The sequence below is a fragment of the Dipteris shenzhenensis genome, chromosome 11 (genome assembly GCF_047967505.1).
Source record: "Dipteris shenzhenensis isolate YYH24624 ecotype China chromosome 11, Dip_SZ_1.0, whole genome shotgun sequence".
In the NCBI taxonomy this organism is placed as follows: Eukaryota; Viridiplantae; Streptophyta; class Polypodiopsida; order Gleicheniales; family Dipteridaceae; genus Dipteris; species Dipteris shenzhenensis.
In genome coordinates this window covers 4,040,833-4,063,961 of record NC_141606.1, presented here as the reverse complement: position 1 = coordinate 4,063,961, position 23,129 = coordinate 4,040,833, and the positions used below count along the sequence as shown (strand labels likewise).

The following is a 23,129-nucleotide window of genomic DNA, read 5'->3' as shown; positions in this document are numbered from 1 at the left end:
CTTCGATTACCACATTAGCTTTGGCTTTTGTGTTCCCCACTGAGTCGGACACCTTCTTCTTGTTTTTTTGATCCGCCTTCTTCTTCTTGCAATCCTTCACAAAATGGCCAGGCGTGTCACAATAATAGAAGCACTTCTTCTTCTAATTCTTCATGGAAGTGTCCTCGTGATCAGTCATCCTTCTTGGACTTGCCACCATTAGGCTTGCCCTTTCCTTTGCCAACGTAATCCTTTGCCAGCAATGCCTTGTCATCTTTGTCATTGTTGTAGAGCTTCTTCCTGGAGCAGTAATGGACCCAACTCCTCAAAAGTTAGAGATTTGGCCCTCTATCCTGCTATCACAGTTGTAACGAAGCTTTTGAAACTCCGAGGTAGCCTCCTCAGTACCATCAAGGCCAACTGGCACGAGTCCACCTTCTGACCAACTGATGTTAGTTGATCCCTCACCACCTTGACCTTCATCAAGTGGTCATGTACCGAATCTCCCTCATCCATATCCAAGTTGTAGAGCGGATGCTAAAGAAGCAAGATCCGAGATGTGTTACCTATCTCATACAAATCCTTCAGAATGGCCCACGCCTCTATAGACGTGTCGACCATCTAGATGTGAGGAAGCATAGAGTCTGCCGTAGTCCCTATGATCAATGCCAGGGCAAAGGCATCTCTATCTTCCCAAGCTTCGAGCTACTCTCCATCTACAGGTATGAGTATCTCCCCCTTATTGTCCACCATATCCTTCGGCTTCGCCTCGGCTCCCGCTGTCAGTTTCCACAGCTTTCGAGCCACTAAATGACTCCAAATCTTCACCTTCCAAATAGGGTAATTTGTCCCGAACAGAGCTCTCACAGATTTGGGGAAGGAGGAGGAAAATGGAGAAGATGAAGAAGCTTTGGGAAACTAGTAGTTTATGCTAGAGAAAACATCTAATGCTAGGCTAGGCTAGATCTAGAACCTAAGGCTCTGATACCAAGTGTAGAATCCTGTAGGATAGAATAGATGCATCTTGCAAGAGGTGTGAGAGCACAATGAAAGAAAGATAGTAGTTCTCTATTATAGATTGTGAGAGAGAGGACTCTCTCTTATAGAAAGGGGGAGAAGGTAATACCTTCCCTACATAAGTGGCAATCAGCCCCTACATCAGTGGGAATCAGTCCTTACATAAGTGGGATTTCTCCCTCTCTCCATTGCGCATCGGGCCAGCTCCCATTTTCACCCGTATGCATTTATGTTGGTGAACTGAAAGGAAAGCATGGAGTGAACACAAACTGAGAATTCTTGCTTATAGAATGAAGAAAGGTGAGATCCTTAAGTAGGCACCTCTTACATGATCACTGACATCACTGATGACCTCTGAGCTCCACAATCATCTCCTCAATCTACTCCTAGATTCTCTCAATCATCCTATGTGGCATCTACCACCACCTAACAGTGCTTATGGGCACCTAACTGTGCCTCTAGCACACACACATAGAAACCAAGGTGTGCCTGGGGCATACACCTTGAGATATCCCAAAATACCCCCCCTCAAGGGAATGCCTCAGGCTATGTCAAGGATACATCTAGTCTCATAGTTTCTCATGCCATCTCATGGTGGTCAAGGATAAATCTATGGCTAGGTTCTCATGCTAGCAAGGGGTTCCCAAGGATGTGAAGTAAACAAAAGGGATACAAAAGACCTTCCAATGGTTATCTCCCCTGCATGTACATGCACACAATGTCAGCAGGAGGTACCATGGAGCAAAACACATACACATGGCCTACATCATATGGTGACGAGAGGTGTTTACAAAACACAATAGTTTATTTCATTCATTTTGGAGGACTATCCAGGCTGAGTACCTTGACTTAACATAAAAAAGGGAGATCTGGAGCATATATGGAGATGATTCAAAAAGCATAATCTTCATAGGATGCCTCATCTTGTGGAGGCACATCAACTGAAAGTAGATTGGTAGTTTCTGGCTTTGTAGTTGCTTCCTTTTTGGCAACCATTATCTTGGCAATGTGCAGCAAGGAAGCCATGTTGGCATTCTCTTCCATTGTAGCATAACAAGACATTGCTTTATGATCTGGCTTTCCACATATTTTGCATAAGCAAGCCATAAGAGGGTCTAACCCAAAATAGGAAGTGTCTAGTGCCTTATAAGATGGTACCATGATAAAAGAACAAGTGGATCTGAAAATCATATCCTTTGAGAGAATAATTATCGTCATCTCCATAGTTGTGTAGAGAAGCATATCTTAGGTATCTGACCTTCATCTTTTTCTTGTACTTGGAGTCAAATGAAGGTGCCATGAGACGGTAGATATCTGTCAAACTGATCTGATACAGTCAAGCAAAAATAAATGCAGCTTGGACAGTCAAATCTTTGAAGAAATGCTGACCTTTGACCACAATTTTTTTATGCATATGCTTGTAAAACTGTCAAACTGCAAGAAGGTTGTCACGGGGGCGTGAAATTCTAAGTACTTTAATGTACTACAAGACCGTGACAACTTTGGTTTTAAAAGTCCAAGCGTGGGCTTAATAATGTGTAATTAAACGCGGCATGGTGCCTAGCACATAAGCGTAATTAATCCCTAGGCCCAAAGGCATTCCAAGGAATTAAAAGAGTGGTTGTTGGGAAATGATGATGTGGCATTTTTAATGGGCCCCTTAGAGGGCCATGTACCTTCAGTGGCCCCCCTAGAGTTCCAGGTGGCTCTAGTGCCTTCTACATGCTCCTTTGCCATTCCTGGACCTTCTAAACTTCACATGTGTGGTTTTCTCTCTCATCTTCTCCCTTTGTTGAGATTTTGGACTGGTTTTTCAGCCTCCTTCAGCTGAATTCCGTTTTTCTTCATAACTCCTCACCCGTTTGGATTCCTCGACTTCCGTTTGGCCCGATGGCTTCCCCTCTGCCTCCCCTTCGTAGTGATATGCTTTTCCCTCCGTGCGTTTGGTAGAACGGGCAGAGCTGAGCACTTCTTTTGCTGGTCGAATTTGCAAAAGTGGCTTTTTTGCTTCTATTGCCTCTCGGGCCTCTCCTCTTGCAAAGCTACAGCTTTCTGTTGAATTTCGAGTGGTCCCACGCGCTGGTTGACTGGTTTTTCTCAGTTTTGGAGGACTTTCCGGCGTTGAAACTTCTCCAAAACCTTCTCAATGCATTCCTCTCTGAAGCACGCTTCTTTTGAGACCAAGAATTCCCACTTCTTCGCGACAGAAGTGCTTCTGTTCGCATTTTTCAGTGGAATTCTTGCTGGTCGGCTCTTGTAAATGCTCTTTCTTCATGCCTTTGCACTCCTCTTTGGCTGAGAATGCAATTGGGCATTGGCTACTATGTCCTCTTGGCGATCGAGGACTTGGTTCGAGTTCTCAGGGCTTGGTGAGTTGTGATTTTGCTACTGCAATTTCTTTTTGCCATAAGCTATTGGTTGGCCTCGTGTGCCGCCTCTTTCTTGGCTCACAGGTGCCCAGGCAATGCTACATGAGTCATTCTTTGGTTGGGTACTTTGCTGATTTTATTTTGGAGCTTTGAAAAGCTTTGTGAATGCCATATGGAAACCACTCAAAGAGAGTGCAGCTGGGGTGCAGTGTGATTGCATCTGGACAGCCAATGGAATTGCACTTGGAAAAGAGAATGCCTTTGGGTTGAGCCTATGGGTTAAGAGCACTTATGTGATGGTGTTCTATGCTTGAAAGCCTTGCGAAGGCTTAGTGAATTGGGGCTGCATGCTCAGTTGCAGGAAATGTCTCCCAGATGCAACTTGTAATCATTTCACTGTGAAATATAAATAAATACCGAAAGGGGTGCCACAGTGTTTGGGGCCAATCGGGTGCACTTGTCTATGTCTGTTGAGAAGGGGCATTCTAGCCTCCATCCCTTTTTCAATGGTTTTGTTTGTGAACAAATGGGTAAATGCCAAATGGTGATCATGCAATGGTTAATGGTTGTGATATATGCTTTGTGAGCTGTAAATAAGTGCTGAAGTGATTAAAGGTTTAGTTCCACTGCCCTCTGAGTGATTAGAGGCCGGTTTCAAAGGTGCTCCAAAGATGCAACTCAAATGTGCTCTAGATCACATCCAATGATCAAACATCCTAAAGAAAAAAGATAATTGATATAATTTCAGAACTTTCTATCATGAAACCTTTGGAGATAGTTGCATGCGGAAAGAGAAATCACAGTTATCCCCAAATTGAGCAGGTCGAGGCCGGAGGCCGAAATTGGAGTAACAGAGTGAAGCACTCAAGGGGCTTTCTGGAGTAAAGAAAGCTCTTGCTGAGGAGAAGATCCAGCACAGAGGTTGGGCGAAATGGCGCGCTGTTTTGCCCCAGGGAGTTGCTACAGGCTGAACCTGTGTTTTGACGTTTTCTCCTTCGTTACTGAACCAAATGGGCTGCAAAGTGACTCAAAATGTTCGTCTTGAGGTCGCCCATCTACTCCTAAGAGGGCTCGAGCAACGGTGCAGCAGGCAGGGAGTATTCTGCAACAGAAAAATGACGAAAAAATGCGCTATTTGGGGAATGGCGACCAGCAGCGACGTCTTTTCTTCAATTCCTTGCAGGTGAAGGTTCGCCCATTCGAGAGGTATCTCTAGCAGGAAGGGCTTGGAGAATGGCGGAGAAACGAGGGAGAACAAGCTTTAGCAAGATTTGGGAAGAAAGGAAAGAAATGGTGAAGATGAAGAAGAAGAAGATGATGTGGCACAAATGGGCTCAAGGAGGATCAAAGGGCTCTGATACCATGTTGGTGAACTGAAAGGAAAGCATGGAGTGAACACAAACTGAGAATTCTTGCTTATAGAATGAAGAAAGGTGAGGTCCTTAAGTAGGCACCTCTTACATGATCACTGACATCACTGATGACCTCTGAGCTCCACAATCATCTCCTCAATCTGCTCCTAGATTCTCTCAATCATCCTATGTGGCATCTACCACCACCTAATAGTGCTTATGGGCACCTAACTGTGCCTCTAGCACACACACATAGAAACCAAGGTGTGCCTGGGGCATACACCTTGAGATATCCCATCAATTTACACTTGGCAAGGCAGTGTTAGGGGGGAATTGCTCCCTCTGGTAGTCATTGTTGCAGATTTTGATGGGTCTACCAGTCTTCCATCATGGATGTCTAGTAGAGTAGCCCTTAGGCAAGTGTTTAGGGAGCATGATTATCTCCTAGAGCAGAATCGGCTCTTTTCTGAGCAGCTCGAGTAGGAAAAAAAGACAAAGAAGGATGCAACGACATTGGACCGTTACTGGTTTCTGTTGGAACATGAACACCTTGAGGCTACCGCACATCGATCTAGATGTCGTGTCGACTTGGCAGCATATGAGGTCCAGTGCAGGCGAGACCGAGAGCAGATACTTTTATAACAACAGCACTTGCTCACAGTTCCTCTCCTCATCAGTAGCTATCGGTAAAAGTCCATCATCCACTCAGGGGTCTTCCACCCTAGAGCATAGTGTAGGTATCCATAGAGAGTTCTTCATTAGTAGGCGGTCCTTTATTTGCTTAGGAGTCTTCCATCTTTGAGCATAGTTCAGTGGGCTATTCTACAACAACTCAGGCAATGGTTTCCCTTGGGTCTACCAGTCCAGTGGACCATTCAGTTTCCACAGTAGCTACATGTAGTGCCTCAAGGTCTTCCACTAATGGGGGTAGTGCAGCCATTTCCTTAGCTAGCTCTCAGGGGTCTTCCATCCTTGGGGCTCGCTTAGCTCAGTCAGCACACCCAGATGATGAGCTTCTTGGGTTTGCCACCCACGGGGATCATCCAGTTTCAGCAGCTTATTCTCTTAAGGTTCCCATTGAGGGGATCACTCATTTTTTGCAGTTATGTAAGACCTTGTCTTATCATGTCTAGTAGTTCCTCTGGGTCTTCCTCCTCGGGAGCTCAGCTTTAGCATGGGAGCAGATGGTTTTAACAGCTATGGGTGATGGGTCTTCCATCCTTGCAGACATCAGTAGTTGCAGTAGATGAGCCTCTTGGGTCCACCACCCGAGGGGGTTGTCTATTCCCTTATAGTTAGTTCTCTTGGGGCTTTCACACAAGGGGACACCCCAGATGCAGCATATAGTTGTGATGAGTCTTCCACTTATTAGGCCTCTTCATTAGCTACGGTTAGTTCCTATGGGGCTTCCACCCTTGGAGCTCTGTTGGCCACATCAGTTCCCTCTGCAATTCCCCTTCCTTAGTTCTTTAGGGAGGCAACAATTGCAGTACCAGTGAGCAATTAGATTGACGATGTTTTCCCTTCAACGTGTCCTTCTCTCTGGGAGGTTAGTCACGTAGTCTCCTCTTCATCAGATCTCGAGCCACCAGCATTAGTGGTGACCAGTGTCTACCTTGGCAGTTTCCTTGGTGATGATAGCAGATCGGTGATCGTGATCACATTCGCTTAGCAGATTCACTCAATCCCTCAGCAACTATTATCATCTAGAAGTTAAGCAGGAGGGAATATCACATGCGCCCCCACACTAGGGGCATTGTGACACAGTCTGACCCATTCGTCGTACACCGTGATCTCGTTGTGAGCTCAAGTCCAGGGACGAGTCAGGCACAAGCTATGGCGTCCATTCTCATTTCCCAAATTCACAAGCCATGGTGGAGTAGTTCGTATTGGAAAGATCACCTCCTCATCTGTACGCTCCCATATGAGGAGAGCATGGGGGGGGTGAACCTAGGTTCTGAGAGAAGGCCACATGGGCAGCACTATGGCTACCATGGGGGCAAAGGTCAGAGAAAGAAAAGAGAAATATCTCGAGCTCTAGAGACTGCCTCAGATGGCAAGACTATGCAGGATAGATGGTGAGGGCAACAGCCCCTAGATCTAGGCGTGGCAAGAGGCGCCACATGGCTGAGAGGCTTTGGGCAAAAGGTGACAGCATGGCAAGGGCTATGGGCAGGTTCTTGGTCTGCAAACAGGCCCTGGAAGCAGGCCGTGTACCTGGAAGCAGGCCGTGTACATACGTAGATCAGGAGCAGCTACAAGGCGGGGGCATTGGGTCGGCCATGGGCCTGCAATAGGCTCTGACTGTGACAAGGTTATAGCCCAAATAGGCCCTTATATAGGGCTGGCTGGACCAGCCAACCAAGTCGGCCAGCAAGCCAGTCGACCCATTAGGGCTGACTGGTTGGTATTTTGACAGCCCCTTGGGGGCCTATGGCCTTTGTGTCCTCATAGCTCATCAGTTGGAGCAGCCAACACAGAGCAGACAGGAGCAGCACTTAGGGATTCCTTGGGACAGCAAGGTGTTGTGATTAGGATAGAGAGTCTACATACACTTGAGGTGGAGCACGCGGGCTCGAGTCTAGAGATATCCGGCAGATAGTAGAAGTAACTTGTGGTAAGATCAAAGGACCATGCTCTGGTGGGACTTTGGATCTATCTCTCATTTGTATTGTGTCCATAGCTTTGGACGGAAATATATATTCTTTTGATAGCTTCTATATCTGGCTGGATCTCTATCTATTGATGAGTCTGCACATCTATGTGATACACATTAAGTAAAGAAGTTTGTGATTCCACCCCACACACACACAGTGTGAGCTCCTGGGCTATTCTATCAGTCTTCCGCTGTGCGTACCCTCTGTTGGTCGATTTCTAACAGAGCCCAAGTAGGAGGCTCTCAAGTGTGGGAGCCTAGGCAAGGATCTTGCTGAAGGATAACCCTGATTCAGAAGCTCTAGGGAATCGACTTCCACGACTGGAGGACATTGCCCTTGCGAGGAGGAGGGTGACTGATGTTCAGTAAGGTGCGTAAGGAGTTCTGGTCTACGGAAGGTTGAGTTTGTTCGACTTTGTTGTGTGGTTTAGCAACAAAGATGTCGATTTCAAAAGCCTCTTCAACCCCTTCTCTCCCTTTCTCCCTCCCCATATTTCTTTCTTTCACCAGCCCTAACTTTGGAGAGTCTGGGAAACTGGATGGACCTACAAGCGACCATTGCTGAAACCCTTTGAGCTGCAGGCTCCTAGTGTACGAGCGACCTTCCAGCTGCAAGCAATTAGAGAGTTCTCCTCTGTACGCGCAACGCCAACACAAAGACTACTCAACGATCTATCGCGTAATGCCGCCTCTGTGCTTAACCTTTTGCAAATTCCTCTGAGCCCGAGCTGCACGACATTACAGGCAAGCTGCTGTTGAAGTCTGAGCTCGTTTGGTCAAGAAATGGAGGCGCAACAGACAAAAAACCAGTCGGTTTTCTCAAGCTTGACTATGGCGACCTGGCGCAACATTGCGCCCTCCCTTGGTGGAGGACTTTCTCTGGTATAAGGCCTTTCTTCCTGCATAAAAATCCCCTTGAATAGAGCTATGAGCTGTGAGAATTGCACCCTCCAAGTTCAGGCCTCTGTTTTGGACAGTTTTGACAATGTTGTGAGTTTGATGCTACATTAGATGCTACTTTAGCATTTCTGATGTTTTAAAGTGTTGAATAGCATCAGTACAACTGTGGCTACAGCTTTCCTTTAAGTTGCTATACCTGAATTTGCTTGGAATACTTTCATTTAGCTACCTCTATGAAGCATGCAAGTTGAAGCATCATTTCCATTATGATTTGTAATATGGAATTTGGTTACAAGTCTTTGCTACACTAAATGCTTGTACTTTGAAGTTTTTCAACTCTTTCTAACCTTGTAAGAGAGTAGACACTGCCCATTCTGGGTTAGACCCTCTCATGGCTACCTTCTTGAATATGGATAAGTTCAATGGTAAAGGCTTTCACACATGGCAGATGAAAGTTAAGTTTGCATTGATGAGGGAAAACCTCTGGGGGCTTGTTAAACCTGCTTCAACTTCTTCTTCAATAGCCTCTAATGCTGGAGAATCCTCAGCTCCGACACGCCCGGCACAAGATCTTGCTAGAGAGGAGAAAGCCTATGGCATTATTGCTCTTGGCTTAGGAGATGACTATATTCATCACATTTTTGATTTGGAGTCTCCTTCTGAAGCTTGGCAGAAGCTTGATATTATTTTTTGTGCTAGCTCTCACATCTCAAAATTGTCACTTAAGATTGCTTTCTTTGAATTGAAGATGGCTAGTGGCACTCCTTTGGCTGCCCATGTCAATCACATGCAGAGTCTCATGACTCAACTTGCTTCTATCAACTCTCCAATCACTACAGATGATGCAATGGTAGTGTTGCTCAAAAGTATGCCTGAAGATTATGATCATGTTGTTACCACTTTGAAAAATCTTCCTAATCCTACTCTTGAAGGTCTTATTACTGCTCTTTAAGAAGAAGAAAGGCACATGAAACTCCGGAGAGGCAATGACACAGCCTATGCCATAAAAACTCAAAAGGGCAAGTTTTCACCTTGCAGACATTGTGGGAAGACTAATCAACTCTCAAAAGATTGCTTCAAGATCAATCCTTGCAAACATTGTGACAAAAACAATCACCATGAAAAGTATTGTAAAGCCAAAAAGGAATCAACTACAAAGTCAAAAACCGCCAATCTACTTTCAGTTGATGTGCCTCCACAAGATGAGGCGTCCTATGAAGACTGCTTTTTAAGCACTTTGTCTTTTGAATTTTTGTTTATCATCACTTGGTCAAATTTTGAGGTTCTCTTATGTCTTTTGTAAATCACCTCTGGTCACCATGTGATATGTGTTTTATCTATCCCATTTCTGTGAACCTCACACCCTTGGGAACCCTTGCTAGCATGAGATCCTAGCCATAGATTTATCCTTGACCACCATGAGATGGCATGAGAAACTATGAGACTAGATGTATCCTTGACACTGCAAGAGGCAACCCCTTGAGGGGGGGTATGTTGGGATAAGTATGATCAAGGGCTTGCTCTATGGTGCATGTGTGCATCTAGGGGAGTCACATGTGTGTTTGTGTGTGTTGTAAAGGCACATCAAGTGCTATGATGTGTCTAGTGTGTGACCTAAGTGATGATGTAAGACAAGGCAATCCCACTGATGTAGGGACTGATTCCCACTAATGTAGGGGCTGATTGCCACTTATGTAAGGAAGGTATTACCTTCTCCCCCTTTCTATAAGAGAGAGTCCTCTCTCTCACAATCTATAATAGAGAACTACTATCTTTCTTTCATTGTGCTCTCACACCTCTTGCAAGTCTATTCTATCCTACGGGATTCTACACCTCCCTCTTCCCCTCATTGCATTTGGCTATATCTAGATTTACCTCTACAAGAACTTCGGATCTAATAAAGCATGTAACTTGCTTGCCTGAAATATCGCACCAAGGAGTACGACCCTATCCTACCCCCACCTTTTAACTCTACAAGAACCTCCGGATCTGATCAAGCATGTGACTTGCTTGCCTATAACATAACACCAAGGAGCAAACCTATCCTCTCCCCACCCTTTTTCGTTCTATGAAATTGTTTGCACAAGGTACAACAACCATGGTGGCGTGGACACACAACTCATACTCACTACCAAGGCTATAAATACCTAAAATCCCAGTTGTGATCCAAAATGAGGCCAACTTGAGTCTTCTTTACTGACGATATCTTCTTTGTCCACCAAAATTTGGTCCAAGTTTGCACGTCAGTAGCATTAACTCACCCATTTCAGCACGGCAAGAGCACAATTTCCCAACCAAAATTTCCGTTTGAGTAGAAAGGGTTGTCACTTGCATCATTACCTAGTAAGATGCAATGAGCATACTATTTCTCTAATTGTACTCTCTTATACTCGATAAAGTATAGTAGAGATACGTAACATAAAGAGTACGTCTATCAAAGCAGCCTCTACCAACCATGAGCCCCACAATCTACCATCTAAAGCTTTACAATGCTGTTAGCCCTCTTACATCTTTGTTGAGGTATGCGGAGAGCATTGGAGCAATTCATGATCAACTTAAGCTCAAAACAATTCCGGGCCTAGAAAACATGACGCCATAGGAAATATTTATTCAAAAAGAGGACGGGCACTTCGACCAGACATCTCTCTCTCTCTCTCTCGGCGGCGAATACAAAAGGAGACCAGCCTAGTCACGACAGAGCCGACGGACATTACAAACCCCCCCGCCCCCAAAAAAAAAACGAACGCAAACAAGATAACCGGTATCTCAGGGCAAAGAAATAGCCACCAACCTCACGGCCAGAGTGGAAGGAACCGTTGGCAGATGGACCGGGTTTAAGAGGATCCTCGGGATCTTCAGAGGGTGGCATCAAGAGTTGTCGATCTGCTGGGAGTCTGGATCCTATAGGAGCCGAGGATGGAGCCGCGGACTGCTTGTCGTCACCCATCAAGGGAGCAAGCTGCTTTCAAAATCGAGCCAGAAAGCTTCAGCGGGGCAGAGTAGTGCAAAAGTTCCTTGGCGACGCAACAGAAGATCCCTGGGTATGTCTACAGTGAATCGAAAGCAGGTGTTGTGGTGAGGAAGGGGCAGGGAGGAGCGAAGCGGAAGCAACGTGAATCACATCAAGGCCAGGAAATCAACTTTGAGCAGCTCCCCCGGATTTTAAGTCTCCTTATCCAACGGAATCTAGTGCGATTTGGAATCCGATAGAAAGTGATCTAGCCCACATCTCAAGAGAATGAAAGTTTGACACTACTCCAAGTCCACACTATTTAACAGCTCTTTCTTTAGTGCCAACGTTATGGTGATCCCCAACTCCTGGGACCACCCATGCTTGCCTTTCCTTCTCCTCTAAGGGGGGACTTAGAACAATGGTAAGAGTGCACACCACCCATCTTTTTGGCCCTGCAAGGGTCCTACGAGATGACTTGATTAGTGAGTTGCTAATTAGGGCCATAGTTTTGAAGTTAGTTCAGTTGGTCAATTTGACCTTGCAAATTATGGTTAGTATGACGCTTAAATGTGGGTTAGTAGAAGTTTAAGGGCTTCTAATATGTTTAGGGTTTAAGGTTTTTGTTTGCTTGTGGAGGTCCTAGATGTTTTTTTGTCTTTTATCCTAAAGCTTTTGTCTTTGGTTAGGTATCTCTCTCTAAAGATGGAGGCTCTCTTTGTCTCTTGTATGACACCACATTTATATTACTTTTGTCAAAATAGGGACTTTTATTTAATGGCCCATCCACACACACACATACACCTTTTCACCTCTTTCCCAATATTCCTTCACCTTCACTTGCTTTTTCTCTTTTCCTTTCCTTCCAATTTACACCTATCGTTTCCTTTCACAAGTTATTCGAAATATTTATCGAGCTACTTACACTTTATAATGACACTCCAAAAGGCAGGGCCATAGTGGGATCCCCACCTTGTTACCATTGGTTCCTCCTTCTTTTGCATATGAGTATTCGTGGTACGCATCTTGATCACAACTATTGCCACACCCCTCCTCTCTCCTTCCATATAAGTATTCCTATCACATCTCATAAAGCCACCATTCATCAAGGTTCCACTTTCCAAGAATACCCTCTCAATGCCCGTCAGATCCATTGCATGCACCACACTCAAGCTTGCTTCTAAGGGTGGCAATATCATCACATTGCCTCTCATGCTACAATGCTACACATCGAGTTGAGCTTCCACCTAAAAGTCCCTTTATCTCAATACTTAAAGTACTCATGTCTACTCCCTCCCTATTATGTTGTATTTGTCCTTATATCTTATGATCTGTTCATGTTTACCCACCCATCCCCTTTCCACAAATGATCACATATGTCTTCTCTAAGCTTCCAACTCAACTCCAATTTTGCATGCACATGCCCACATGACATGCTCATAGTGCAACCTCAAAAAACTCAAGTAAGCACCATCAAATATAAAATGACAATCCCATTACATGCTAGAACGTAGTGAACTACTAATGGCAATAAAACTGACAAAACATGAGCAAAGGAAACCAAAGATCAAGCCATTTTCAATACAAGCCTCAACAAGTGTTCAAGAGTAACAAAACAAGGCACCAAATCGAGCTATGAATAATAGCGTGCTTCGATGAGATGCAAATCCTCTTACCAATAGTCGGGTGTCTTGTTAGATCTATACATGACCTTGTATATCCATTTGGCCTTGCACTGGTATGGTCTTAGAACTAGATCCCAGGTTTTCATATTATACGGGTTACCAATCCAAATTGTCCTTTACTTCCTCAAATTTTATGGCTCATTAATCAATTGATATGAGCAATCAGACTGTAGCTCCTTGTTAGCAGATTTTGTTCCAAAGTCTTCCAATGACCACCTACACTAAACATAGGAACTACTTTTGGTTCTCTATTGGAGTCAGATCCCCCGGGGATACTTCACGTTCCTCAACAATCACCAACTTCTTCGTAATCAAATCGTACTTGTAGGCGTTGGATTATTTGTTGTAGCTAATGAATATGCCTTTTTTAGCTCATTTAGTCTAGCTTGATCTACATGTCGTAGTGGACATGGATTTAAGCATCAAACCCGAATACACAAATATGCTTGATGATGGGATTATTCCTTATGGATGCCTCCAAAGGTGTCTTTGCCTCAACTTCCTTCATCACGGTTTGGTTTGGAATATGAATAGCCACATTAAATACATCTATCCAAAATGAACATGGAAGATTCTTCCCTCTCAAAATGCTTAGCTCCACCATCTCAACAATCGTATAGTTATTTCCCTCTCAACGGGTGCGGGTGACAGGCTGATGGGATAGCAAGCTAAGGCAATAGGTCATTAAGATAGGAATTGTCTGGGAACACCCAATGTCACTGACTCTCTTTTGTTGATTCTTGGTGGTTCTTCAAGTTTTGTTACAGGTTTGTGTGCAAAGGGGGGTTGTTAAGGACCTAAAATGCCTACCACAAACAAAAAATATCATAAAATAATAACTTTTGGCTGCCCTCATGTGCTCTCTTTGTGCACATACAAGCTGCTCTTTGTGTTTCTAGGCTTCAAGGAGAAAAATAGCCACACATTGCTAACCTAGATGTGCTAGGAACTCTTTGAGCAGGCCAAAATCAAAACAAAAAAGACAATGGTGTCGACCACGAATCTTGTAATATATAAGGCATCTAAAAGCATGGCGATCTTTTGTCTCGGTCTCCTGCATACCACATAAATTGCAGATTCGTTTCTCACGTGGGATGCCATTTTGCCCGCCCTATCTCGACCTATAGTGTGTGTGAAGATACTCAGAATTGACCAATCAAGATCCTCAGTGCATGTGAGAGATGAATATGGGTTTAGCCTGGCAGTATGATAGAGCCCTTCTTAGAGATCCATAGGCAGTGATCTCTATAGAAGCTGCATTTCACTAAAGCTCAATATGTTCTAACTAGGTCTTGTATGATTCAAAGCTCGATGTTCCCGCTAACACCCTCGATATGTAAGTTGCGACTTCATATGAGGTTTTTCCGCCAAATATTATTCACCCTATCATCCAGACTCATAGTGGCAACTCCTCTAATTTAGCCAACCCATCCATGCTTTACATATATATATATATTAAATATTTTTTCCCTCCCCTCTCTCTCTCTCTCTCCCCCCTCTCTCTCTCTCTATCTCCCTCTCTCTCTCTCTCTCTCTCTCTCTCTCTCTCTCTCTCTCTCTCTCTCTCTCCTTTTCTTCTTCTCTCTTTTTGTCACTCTCTCTGCTCTCTCTCCTCTTTTATACACACATACACATGCACACGCACATGCACACACACACACACACACACAAAGATATATATAGACAGTTTGGTGTGTAGTCGTCCACTAACATGTGGGGCCACCTTCCACTTCCCTTAACTCCATGTGGTATCCACCTTGCCCTGCCTTAACTCCACACACACAGAGACTCTCTCCCTGTGTGTGTGTGTGTGACCTACTATTCCAATGAATCTAAATATCCACTACTCAACATTCTTAGTCAGAGCTTCGAAAGGCCCCTGCCAGCCATTTTTTCATCATGATTATATTCACATTTATGTTAATACTTTAGGGTGTAGCACAGAGAATCACCAAGCAAGAAGAATTCCATCCAATTACTCTAGCTGCATTTCTAATCAAGAATCCAATAGAATAAATTCTAGGTGCATCTCTAATCGAGAATCCAAGAGGATAACTCCTTATCAATTTCCCCAATGGTAGAAACCATAACATAGTTTCTAAATTCAACAAGTTACAAGGCAGTTCAATTTTCAGTTCTCATTGCCAACAGATATATTTCTGTGAGTGTGCATGATAGGGTCGAGAGTACTATATCTCTCATCATAAGTCCCCCAAGTGTATCCTTCAAGGTTGCCAACATCCTTTTCTACAATACCATGCCCAAGACTCTACTTGCAAATCCGATGGAGAGGTGTGACAACTCACCTGGCACCATCACGACCAAATGAAAGTTAGAAAAATTCATTCAAGCTATGGTAGCCAGGCTTCAATGCCGGTGCATGGTTGTTATCCATGTCACTCTATCTAGATTAACATAGTCAAATCTTGGCAATCTAGTGTTCAAAAATAATCAACGATTGGCATTCAGCCAGATCATGAAATGTTTATAAAATGTTAGGGTAATTCTCAATGGAATAAATAGACTAATCAAAGGCCCCATTGTCCTTTGATCAATTCCCCATCAATCATGATATTGAATCATAATAGGCCTGCAAACAAGAACCCAAATTGATGCATAGAAACCATCACATAGAACTAAGGGGTAAAACATGTCTTCACTCCTCTCGTATCCAAGACAATCCCATGATTCACTGGGAACCAAGTCTCGTACCTCATAAAAGTGACAAATCTACAATCTGCCAAGGGAAACCCTATAGAGCCTAGTGCAATATATACATGAGATTGGCACCACTGCCATTCTCCATTGGTGGCATTCTCCACAGAGATTGACACAATTCCATATGATCTCTACATAGCAGAGAGTGTGGTCACTACATAGAAGAATGCACATGTGAGTTTAGGCTTCTCAATGCCATTTTCTGGGGCCTAATAAGAGATGGGCACCATTGCCATTCTCCACTTGTACAAATGTTTACCCTACTATTCTAGGAGGGGTATTCCAGTGATCATAGAGCTCTTGTTGCACTCGTCATCACGTACAAGATACATGTCTCAACACATTATTATTGAAAAGGTCAAACATGGTATCTTCCATAGGTTTAGTTTTAGAAAGATGTTTGGGAACCATGTTGCATGGAAAAGTAGCATACGTCTAGGAGCTCAGATGTTCTCTAGGTTATGCTTCTACCTAGGAAATAAATAAAGCATTATACTTCATCACCTTGACTTGGATATATTCTTGAAATAAAAATCTAATGTACTCAATGTATTTTAAGTATTTCATAGCACTAGTTGAAAAGAGGCTACAAATTCATCAAAGTACTCCATTGTGATATTGGAAGTGAACACACATCAAATGAGTTCAATGCATTCTATAGACACTTTGAAATCAAGAGACAGCTCACATGTAGATACACTAATGGAGCAACAAAAAGGAAAAATAGAAGCATTGAGTCAACATGGTGTATGCTCATTGAAAAGAAAATTCGCAAAAGCTTGTGAAAAAGTCTACTTGATAAATAGAAGTCGCAATGCCAGATTGCAAAAAAATTATAGCATAAGAGACATTCAAAGGAATCAAGCCCTCAATTCAACGGCATTCAAAGGAATTGAGCCCTCAATTAATCATTTAAGAGTATTTGAATCTCTAGCTTATGCTTCTAGGGTCAAGGGGACCCTAGCAGGATCCTTTAGAAGCCTCTCATAGCCTTTTGTATTTGGCTTGGTGGACCGTGCACATTACACCCATAAGCTTCCCAAATCTTATGATGGTTGCTCCAAAGTCAAAGGAGATTCGAGGATGTACATGAGCTCTGAAACTTATTGGAGTCTATGACAAGGTAGGAGGAGATTTAGAGAAGAGGTGACTTGAGTGGATGAGACTTTCATGACCCTCCCCCCCCCCCCCTCTCTCTCTCTCTCCCTCTCTCTCTCTCTCTCTTGCTTGGATGGAGGAGGAAGTCACATCAATGAAAGGTGAACCTTAGCTCTAATACCATGACAAAGTAGGATAAGGAGGAGGAGAGAGTTGAGGAGGATGAGAGTGGGCGAGATAGTAGAGTAGGAGTGAGAGGGCACAATTAGGGAGAAAGGAGAGAAGCTAGGGAGCACACACACAAGTAACTAATTTTATACTAGAGAAAATGTAAAGAATGAATATGTATACCCTCCCATTAATTTTTACCAATTCAAGCTAAGAAATCCTAGTGCTATTTTAGCACTCTCTAAGTGTTAGTGCATATTTACATTTGTACATGATGTTGACATTGCTTCGCAACACCTCTCACCATTGAGAACCATCACTTCTCATCATTTCTTCTCAATCGTAAATCTCATGTAAATAGAGTTCGGTACCCTACGATTAAAACTAAAGCTAGGTTGAGGAGCCATAGCTAAGAAATCTTGGTACTTGGTAGTAGCCAAGTAGGTAGTAACTAAGAAACAAACTTATTTTCTGGGTCCAAATCACCGAAAGGGCATACCTCCATATGCATTTCAAACACAACACGTCTTTGAAGCAACCATGCATGGGAGACAGCCTAGCTCAAGAAGAATGTGTCAAAATTGACCCTGTGAATGAAACAAATATTAGTTTGGATGCCTTGTCTTCTCCTTCCATTGCCACTATTGTTTTTTTTACACCACCAAGTACCCTTTAGGTTTTGGACAATGATACATGCGTCTAGCAAATCCTAGGGAAGACATCAACCTTAAATGTGCCACTTAAGAGACTTGGGACATAGGTCCCCATGGAAGGAATCGTCTAATAGCTAAGGAAAAGGAGTGAGAATATCTTGAGTTGAAATAATGATAGTCACATCATGTGTTTGTAGGGAACGATGGAAGGCACTATTGATAATCTATTGTAGTGCTAGTTACTGATGTTGGTATTACTACTGTACTGCCAAGAATATATTGATTAGCTACTCTCACCCAATCATTAAACTTCAAGTGGAAATTATTGACCTCATAATGTGCTAATAACTAATTGCTCACGCTTCTTCAATGATAGCCCCTCAGGATTGTTCGAAGGAAGCCCATGGCTATTTGTAGTCTATTTGAGAGATAAATTTGTAGATATTCTAGTCACCTAACGATTCTCTAAATTAGTGGAGGAAATGTAGAATCCTTCTTAGTGACAAGTGGCTAAGTTAGGGATGCACAAGCATATTGAATATAAAGCTACCACAAGTCATCCCTAAAAGTTGTGTGAACCTCATGTTGTATCAAATGAAGAGTCCGTCTTAAAAATTCAGGAGTGGATCAAGTGGACGCATTTGGAGAATATTGGTAAGCAAGGAGAGGGTCAATCCACATGCCTCTAGTGTGAAACTATCTAGTAGCACATGGATACAAACAACACTCAGTTGGAAGCTGTATGAATCCCAAAGGGACCCTCCATGGTAACCTTTAATTATCTCAATCAACTCTCATTCTATTTATACCAATGGTTTAAAATGAGACATCCATGGGTATGGGTCATGCTATAAAATTTGCCTATATGACATCATGTGGATTGCAATTCTTCCAACAATCATATGTGATCTCTCAAATCCTACCCACTTAACCTCTTATAAGATCCACTAGAAAGTTCCACATGGTGTTGCCTATTTGACAAAGGAGTCAAAGATAATAATTTTCATGTATACATGTTGGAAGTGAACTTGAAAGTGTTCTCTCTCCAATGTAGCCAATAAAGTATATCCTCTATTTAGTCTAGCCCAAACAGCTAGTTTCATGTCTAACTAGGATCCTTTGGACAAGCATCCCAAATATACATAAGATGTGACAATGTCAACCTATGCCCCCATAAAATTGCAACATTAGAATTGAAGAGTGGGCATCACTAGTATTGGAGATTAAAATGTTAGTCTTCCCAAGAACGAACTTAGTGTCTAGGATGTCATAGAAAGCCTACTAGCATATCTAAGTTTAAGATGATAGCGTATCATAGAGCTAGATAGGGACAATTGTCTCTACTTTGTTGAATCCTACCCACCTAGTACATTGATAGACCAAGCGTGGGAGACAAGGAACCTTCTTGTTTTAACCAACAACGCTACTTACTTTGCATGCATGTCATGCAGTACACAATACTTATGACTCACATAGTGCAACCATCATCCATGGCATCTCCATCCCCAATGTCTAAAGATGTGATGGCGAAGCTTACAAAATTGAATTGAATGCTTTGCAAAAATCACAATAGGACAACAATAAACCTTCTGCTTCTAATAGTTGACATTTTAACAAGGGATCTAAGGGTGAAGATATGGTTTGAAAAGGAATGGTCCCATCTTAACCCAACTTGTTAAACCACTTCCATACCTATCCACTCAACCTACTTACTAACGTGTATCTCAAACATTGATCTACATACCTTGGACATTAGATGACTTAACATGATGGTCTGATAGTTTTAGAAGGATTCATGGCATAGCTTTGGCAAAGATTTCTAGTCATGAGAAGAGAAAGAGAAAGAAAGAAAGAAAGTCTAGTAATGTCCATGGGAAACCCTATACGTCTATCAGACAACAAACCTAATACATCTGTTCATGGAGGACACAAGGCAAGTCCTAAGGAGTGCAATAGAGCAACTCATAATTAATATGAGACACCTACATCCTAGTTTGAAAATTAAGACAATAAACCACCATACATCACTTTAAGAGTGAGGGTCTTTTGATTTGGATTTAACCTCCTTGATTAGGGCCACGCCCTCACAATATACTACCAATTTTCCATCCTTCCTAGCAACCTTCACCTTAGCTAAATCCGTTGTCATTTTTTCAATTGAGCTCGTGTGAGTTATCGTATTCCACATCTTGATCCCTTTTAACTTGTAAGATTGGTGAAGAAGCTTGATTCATGTATCACGTGTGCTGAGTGTAATTATGGCATGCCCTTTAGAGAAGTGATATTAATAGTGGAATCTATCTCATCTTCGTCTTTTGACCATTCAATGCTAGGAGGAGCTACTTTGATGTGTGCTTAGGTCTCATTGTATGTATCCTCCTCTTTGAACCGACTTTCAAGAAGGCCTCATATTCTGATCTTTAATGCTTGCTATGTTTTTTTTTTTTCGAAAAAACAGTGCTAATTATATTACTTCGAGAACAAGATACAAGAGGTCAGCCTTGTAGCTGACAGGCTGCGTTCACAAATCGGACAAAAGGTAACAAAAAAGTAAAGCACTCTCTCACGGAGGGATAAGGCGAGTGTGAATGAATAGCCAGAGAGGTGGTGAGTAGCGCCACCGAAGGCCCTGCGAAGTCTGCTCGAAGAAGAGGCCCTGTGTGTCCCAAACCCGAAGGAAGCGTCTCCGCTTCTCCCGACAGGCCCGGGAGTCCCCCTGTATCTGGTCCCACTGGCCTCTGAGGGTATGAATAATCTCGCTCCAAATATCAGTCATGATCTGGGCAGTCGATAAGGAGGTGCCACCGAGGATCTGCGCGTAGCGCGAGGTCTAAATGTGCCATCCTGTGATGCTGCTAATAATCTCCCAGACTGGCTGCCTCTCCTGAGCTCCTGTATCAGCCTCTACTAGGTGCTGCGGGATACTCTCGAGCGGCCCCCACGTCCCCTGTGTGATAAGGAATGTGGGGTCCTGCTGACATGCCTCGAATAAGTGATGAAAACCAGGTGCGGTGCTACACCAACAAAACGCGCCCCAAGTGATCAATCCTAGCTCCGGTGCTGCGCGAGTAAGAATCCCGAAAGTCCATCTCCACACTTCCTGGGCACGAGTGCAACTCCACAGGCAGTGTTTCGGTCTGGCCTATCTGCCGCCACCAGCTCCCCACTGGAAGACCTTTGTGGGCAAGAAGCCAGAGGAAGTAGGAGATCTTCCGTGGCCGCCAGCTCTCCCACAAGGCCTTCCAGAGGCCTGCAAAAAGAACCTGGAAATAACCTGTGCATACCAGCTGGGCCGTTGGGTGGGAGGGCGGCTCTGCCTCCTCCCAAGAACTCGCCTGCCCAAAGTCGTGCTATAGGCAAAGAAAGAGGTCAGTCCCTGACCTGTCACAATCTCTGGCCATCTCCACTCTCCTGGATCCCAGTCAAGCTCTGACACCGCCCCTCCCAGAGCCAGAGTCGCCAAAGCTGCAGCTGATCCTGCTCTATGCTAGGATTGGTCCACCAGACCTTCCCCATGAGGCCTACGACCTGAACCCTCTGCCATGGGAGTAGGGGGTCGATGAGCGCATCCTCTCTCCTGAGTCGTCCATCCCCCATAACCGCGAAGAAGGAAATAGAGGAGTCGTCCATACGTCAAGCGACCACCAGCGGGATGCCATGGGGGGTGAACTGTCCCAGCCAACGGTCATCACCAGGCATGAGGATCTGAAGCTCAGGTGGAACCAACCAATCAGCTGGGATCGCGCCGTCGATCTCCGTACGTCTCGCCTGGGCTCCACGGGCACCTCCAACTGCGTCTGCGAGATCAGCCGTCTCCAAATGTCTGTACGTGTCCCTCCAAACTCGAAGGGACCGGGCTGTGGCCCCCGCATCCAACTATCCCACCTGATGTGTGATCTCTCCCCCAACTGAAGGCCCTCGGCATCTCTGACCTAATCATTCCAGATAAGCGGCTGGCGATCGATCTCCTCCTGACAGCTAGGAGGGGACTGAATGAGACTGAGGCGGAGCCGCCTCCAAACCATGAGGAGGCTACGAACGAGTGGGGAGTGGTGGGGCTGAGTGAGCGGGGCGGAAGTGAAGATCCACCTGAGGGACGGAAGCCACTCTCCACCTCGGCGCGAGACACAAGAACCGACCCCCTACTGAAGTAGCATCTTCCACGTCTGCCCCCCCGAGGTCAAACTGTGGATGACTAGCTTGCCTAACAGGGCCTGACTCTGAAGCTCTGGATCGATGACCCCCAGGCCACCCTCAGCCTGCGGAAGAATGACTGTCTGCCAAGCAACCCTGGCTCTGGTATCTCTGAGGCCATCCTCCCCGGACCAAAGGAAGTTCCGAACCAACCTCCTAAGCTGTGCCACGCTGGATCTCGAGAAACACCAACAGGAAGCCACATACCAAGCCGTGGCTAGGAGGACCTGGTTGACTACCAGGGCACGACCTGCAAGGGAGAGCTTAGCAGTGCTCCAGAAAGCCAGCTTCCGTTGGATGGAATCTAGCACCGGGAGAAATTGCTGAGCTGGCGTGATATCCAGGCTGACCTGAAAACCAAGATATCTAGCTGTCTGTCCCCGCGGGATCCACCTGAAACCCAAAAACCTCCCCCACTGAGAGCACGCCCCGGGGTCTGTGAGAAAATCATCTGATTTGTTCCAGTTGATTTTCGCACCAGCAGCCGAACAGAAGACCTCCAGGGCCATCCTCACCCTCTCCAGCATCATCTCATCGTCCTGGACATACAGGGCTGTGTCATCCGCGTACTCCGAGTCCAGGAGCTCCGTGTCCTCCCGGAGTGGAAGGCAAACACCCCTGATCCCAGTAGACCTCGCCCGAAGGTAGTAAGTCATAGCCTCAGCGAAGAAGAGAAACAGGTAAGGAGCAAGGGGGCAGCCCTGACGCACTGATCTCTCCAAACTAAAATGCTCACCCATCCTGCCGCCAATGATGACCCTGCTAGAAGCTGTCCTGTACAACGCTGAAATACCCTGAATCCATCCTACTGGGAAACCTAGTCGCTTCAGAGTCCCCTCCAGAAAGGACCAGTCCACTCGATCGTAGGCCTTCTCAAAGTCGAGAAGTAGGATGGCTAGGTGTGATCCACTGTGCTGAGCCCACTCCACCGCCTCTGAGAAGGTGAAGACATTATCCAGGATACTGCGATCCTGGACAACAAAGCCTGTCTGAGTGTCATGAATGAGGTCTGGAAGTAGAGGCCGAACTCTGGCGCTGATCATCTTGGCAAGGATTTTGTAGGCAGTGGTAAGGAGGGTGATCGGGCGCCACTGACGGATCTCCTGTCTATCTCCTCCCTTCGGGATGAGGCAAATCAGACCTGAGGAGAGGCTCTCTGGCATATAACCGTTGCTGAAAATCCTTTGAAAAGCTGCTAGGAGGGGCTGATGGATCTGATCCCAGAAGGAGGTGAAGAATGCCCGGGCTAGCCCGTCCTCACCCGGGCATTTCTGCCCGTCGATGGCCATCAAGGCCTCCAACATCTCATCCGTGGTGAACGGTGCCAACGTCGCCTGCATGCTGGGCTGGACCAGGGATGGAGTGTGTCTCCACACCTCCTCACGGGAAC

At 44.9% G+C, this 23,129-nt stretch overlaps 1 protein-coding gene across 1 annotated transcript in view; it reads right to left on the bottom strand.

Annotated features, from left to right (window-relative positions):
- LOC147896507 (protein LIKE COV 1-like) overlaps positions 1–11,574 on the bottom strand; it is a 34,350-nt gene extending 22,776 nt beyond the window's left edge. The window contains exon 1 of the mRNA XM_087381231.1: positions 11,065–11,574. Within this exon, the coding sequence (XP_087237357.1) occupies positions 11,065–11,220 (156 nt within the window). The 5' untranslated portion in view covers positions 11,221–11,574. The remainder of the gene's footprint in view (positions 1–11,064) is intronic.
- Between the last annotated feature and the right edge of the window lie 11,555 nt (positions 11,575–23,129).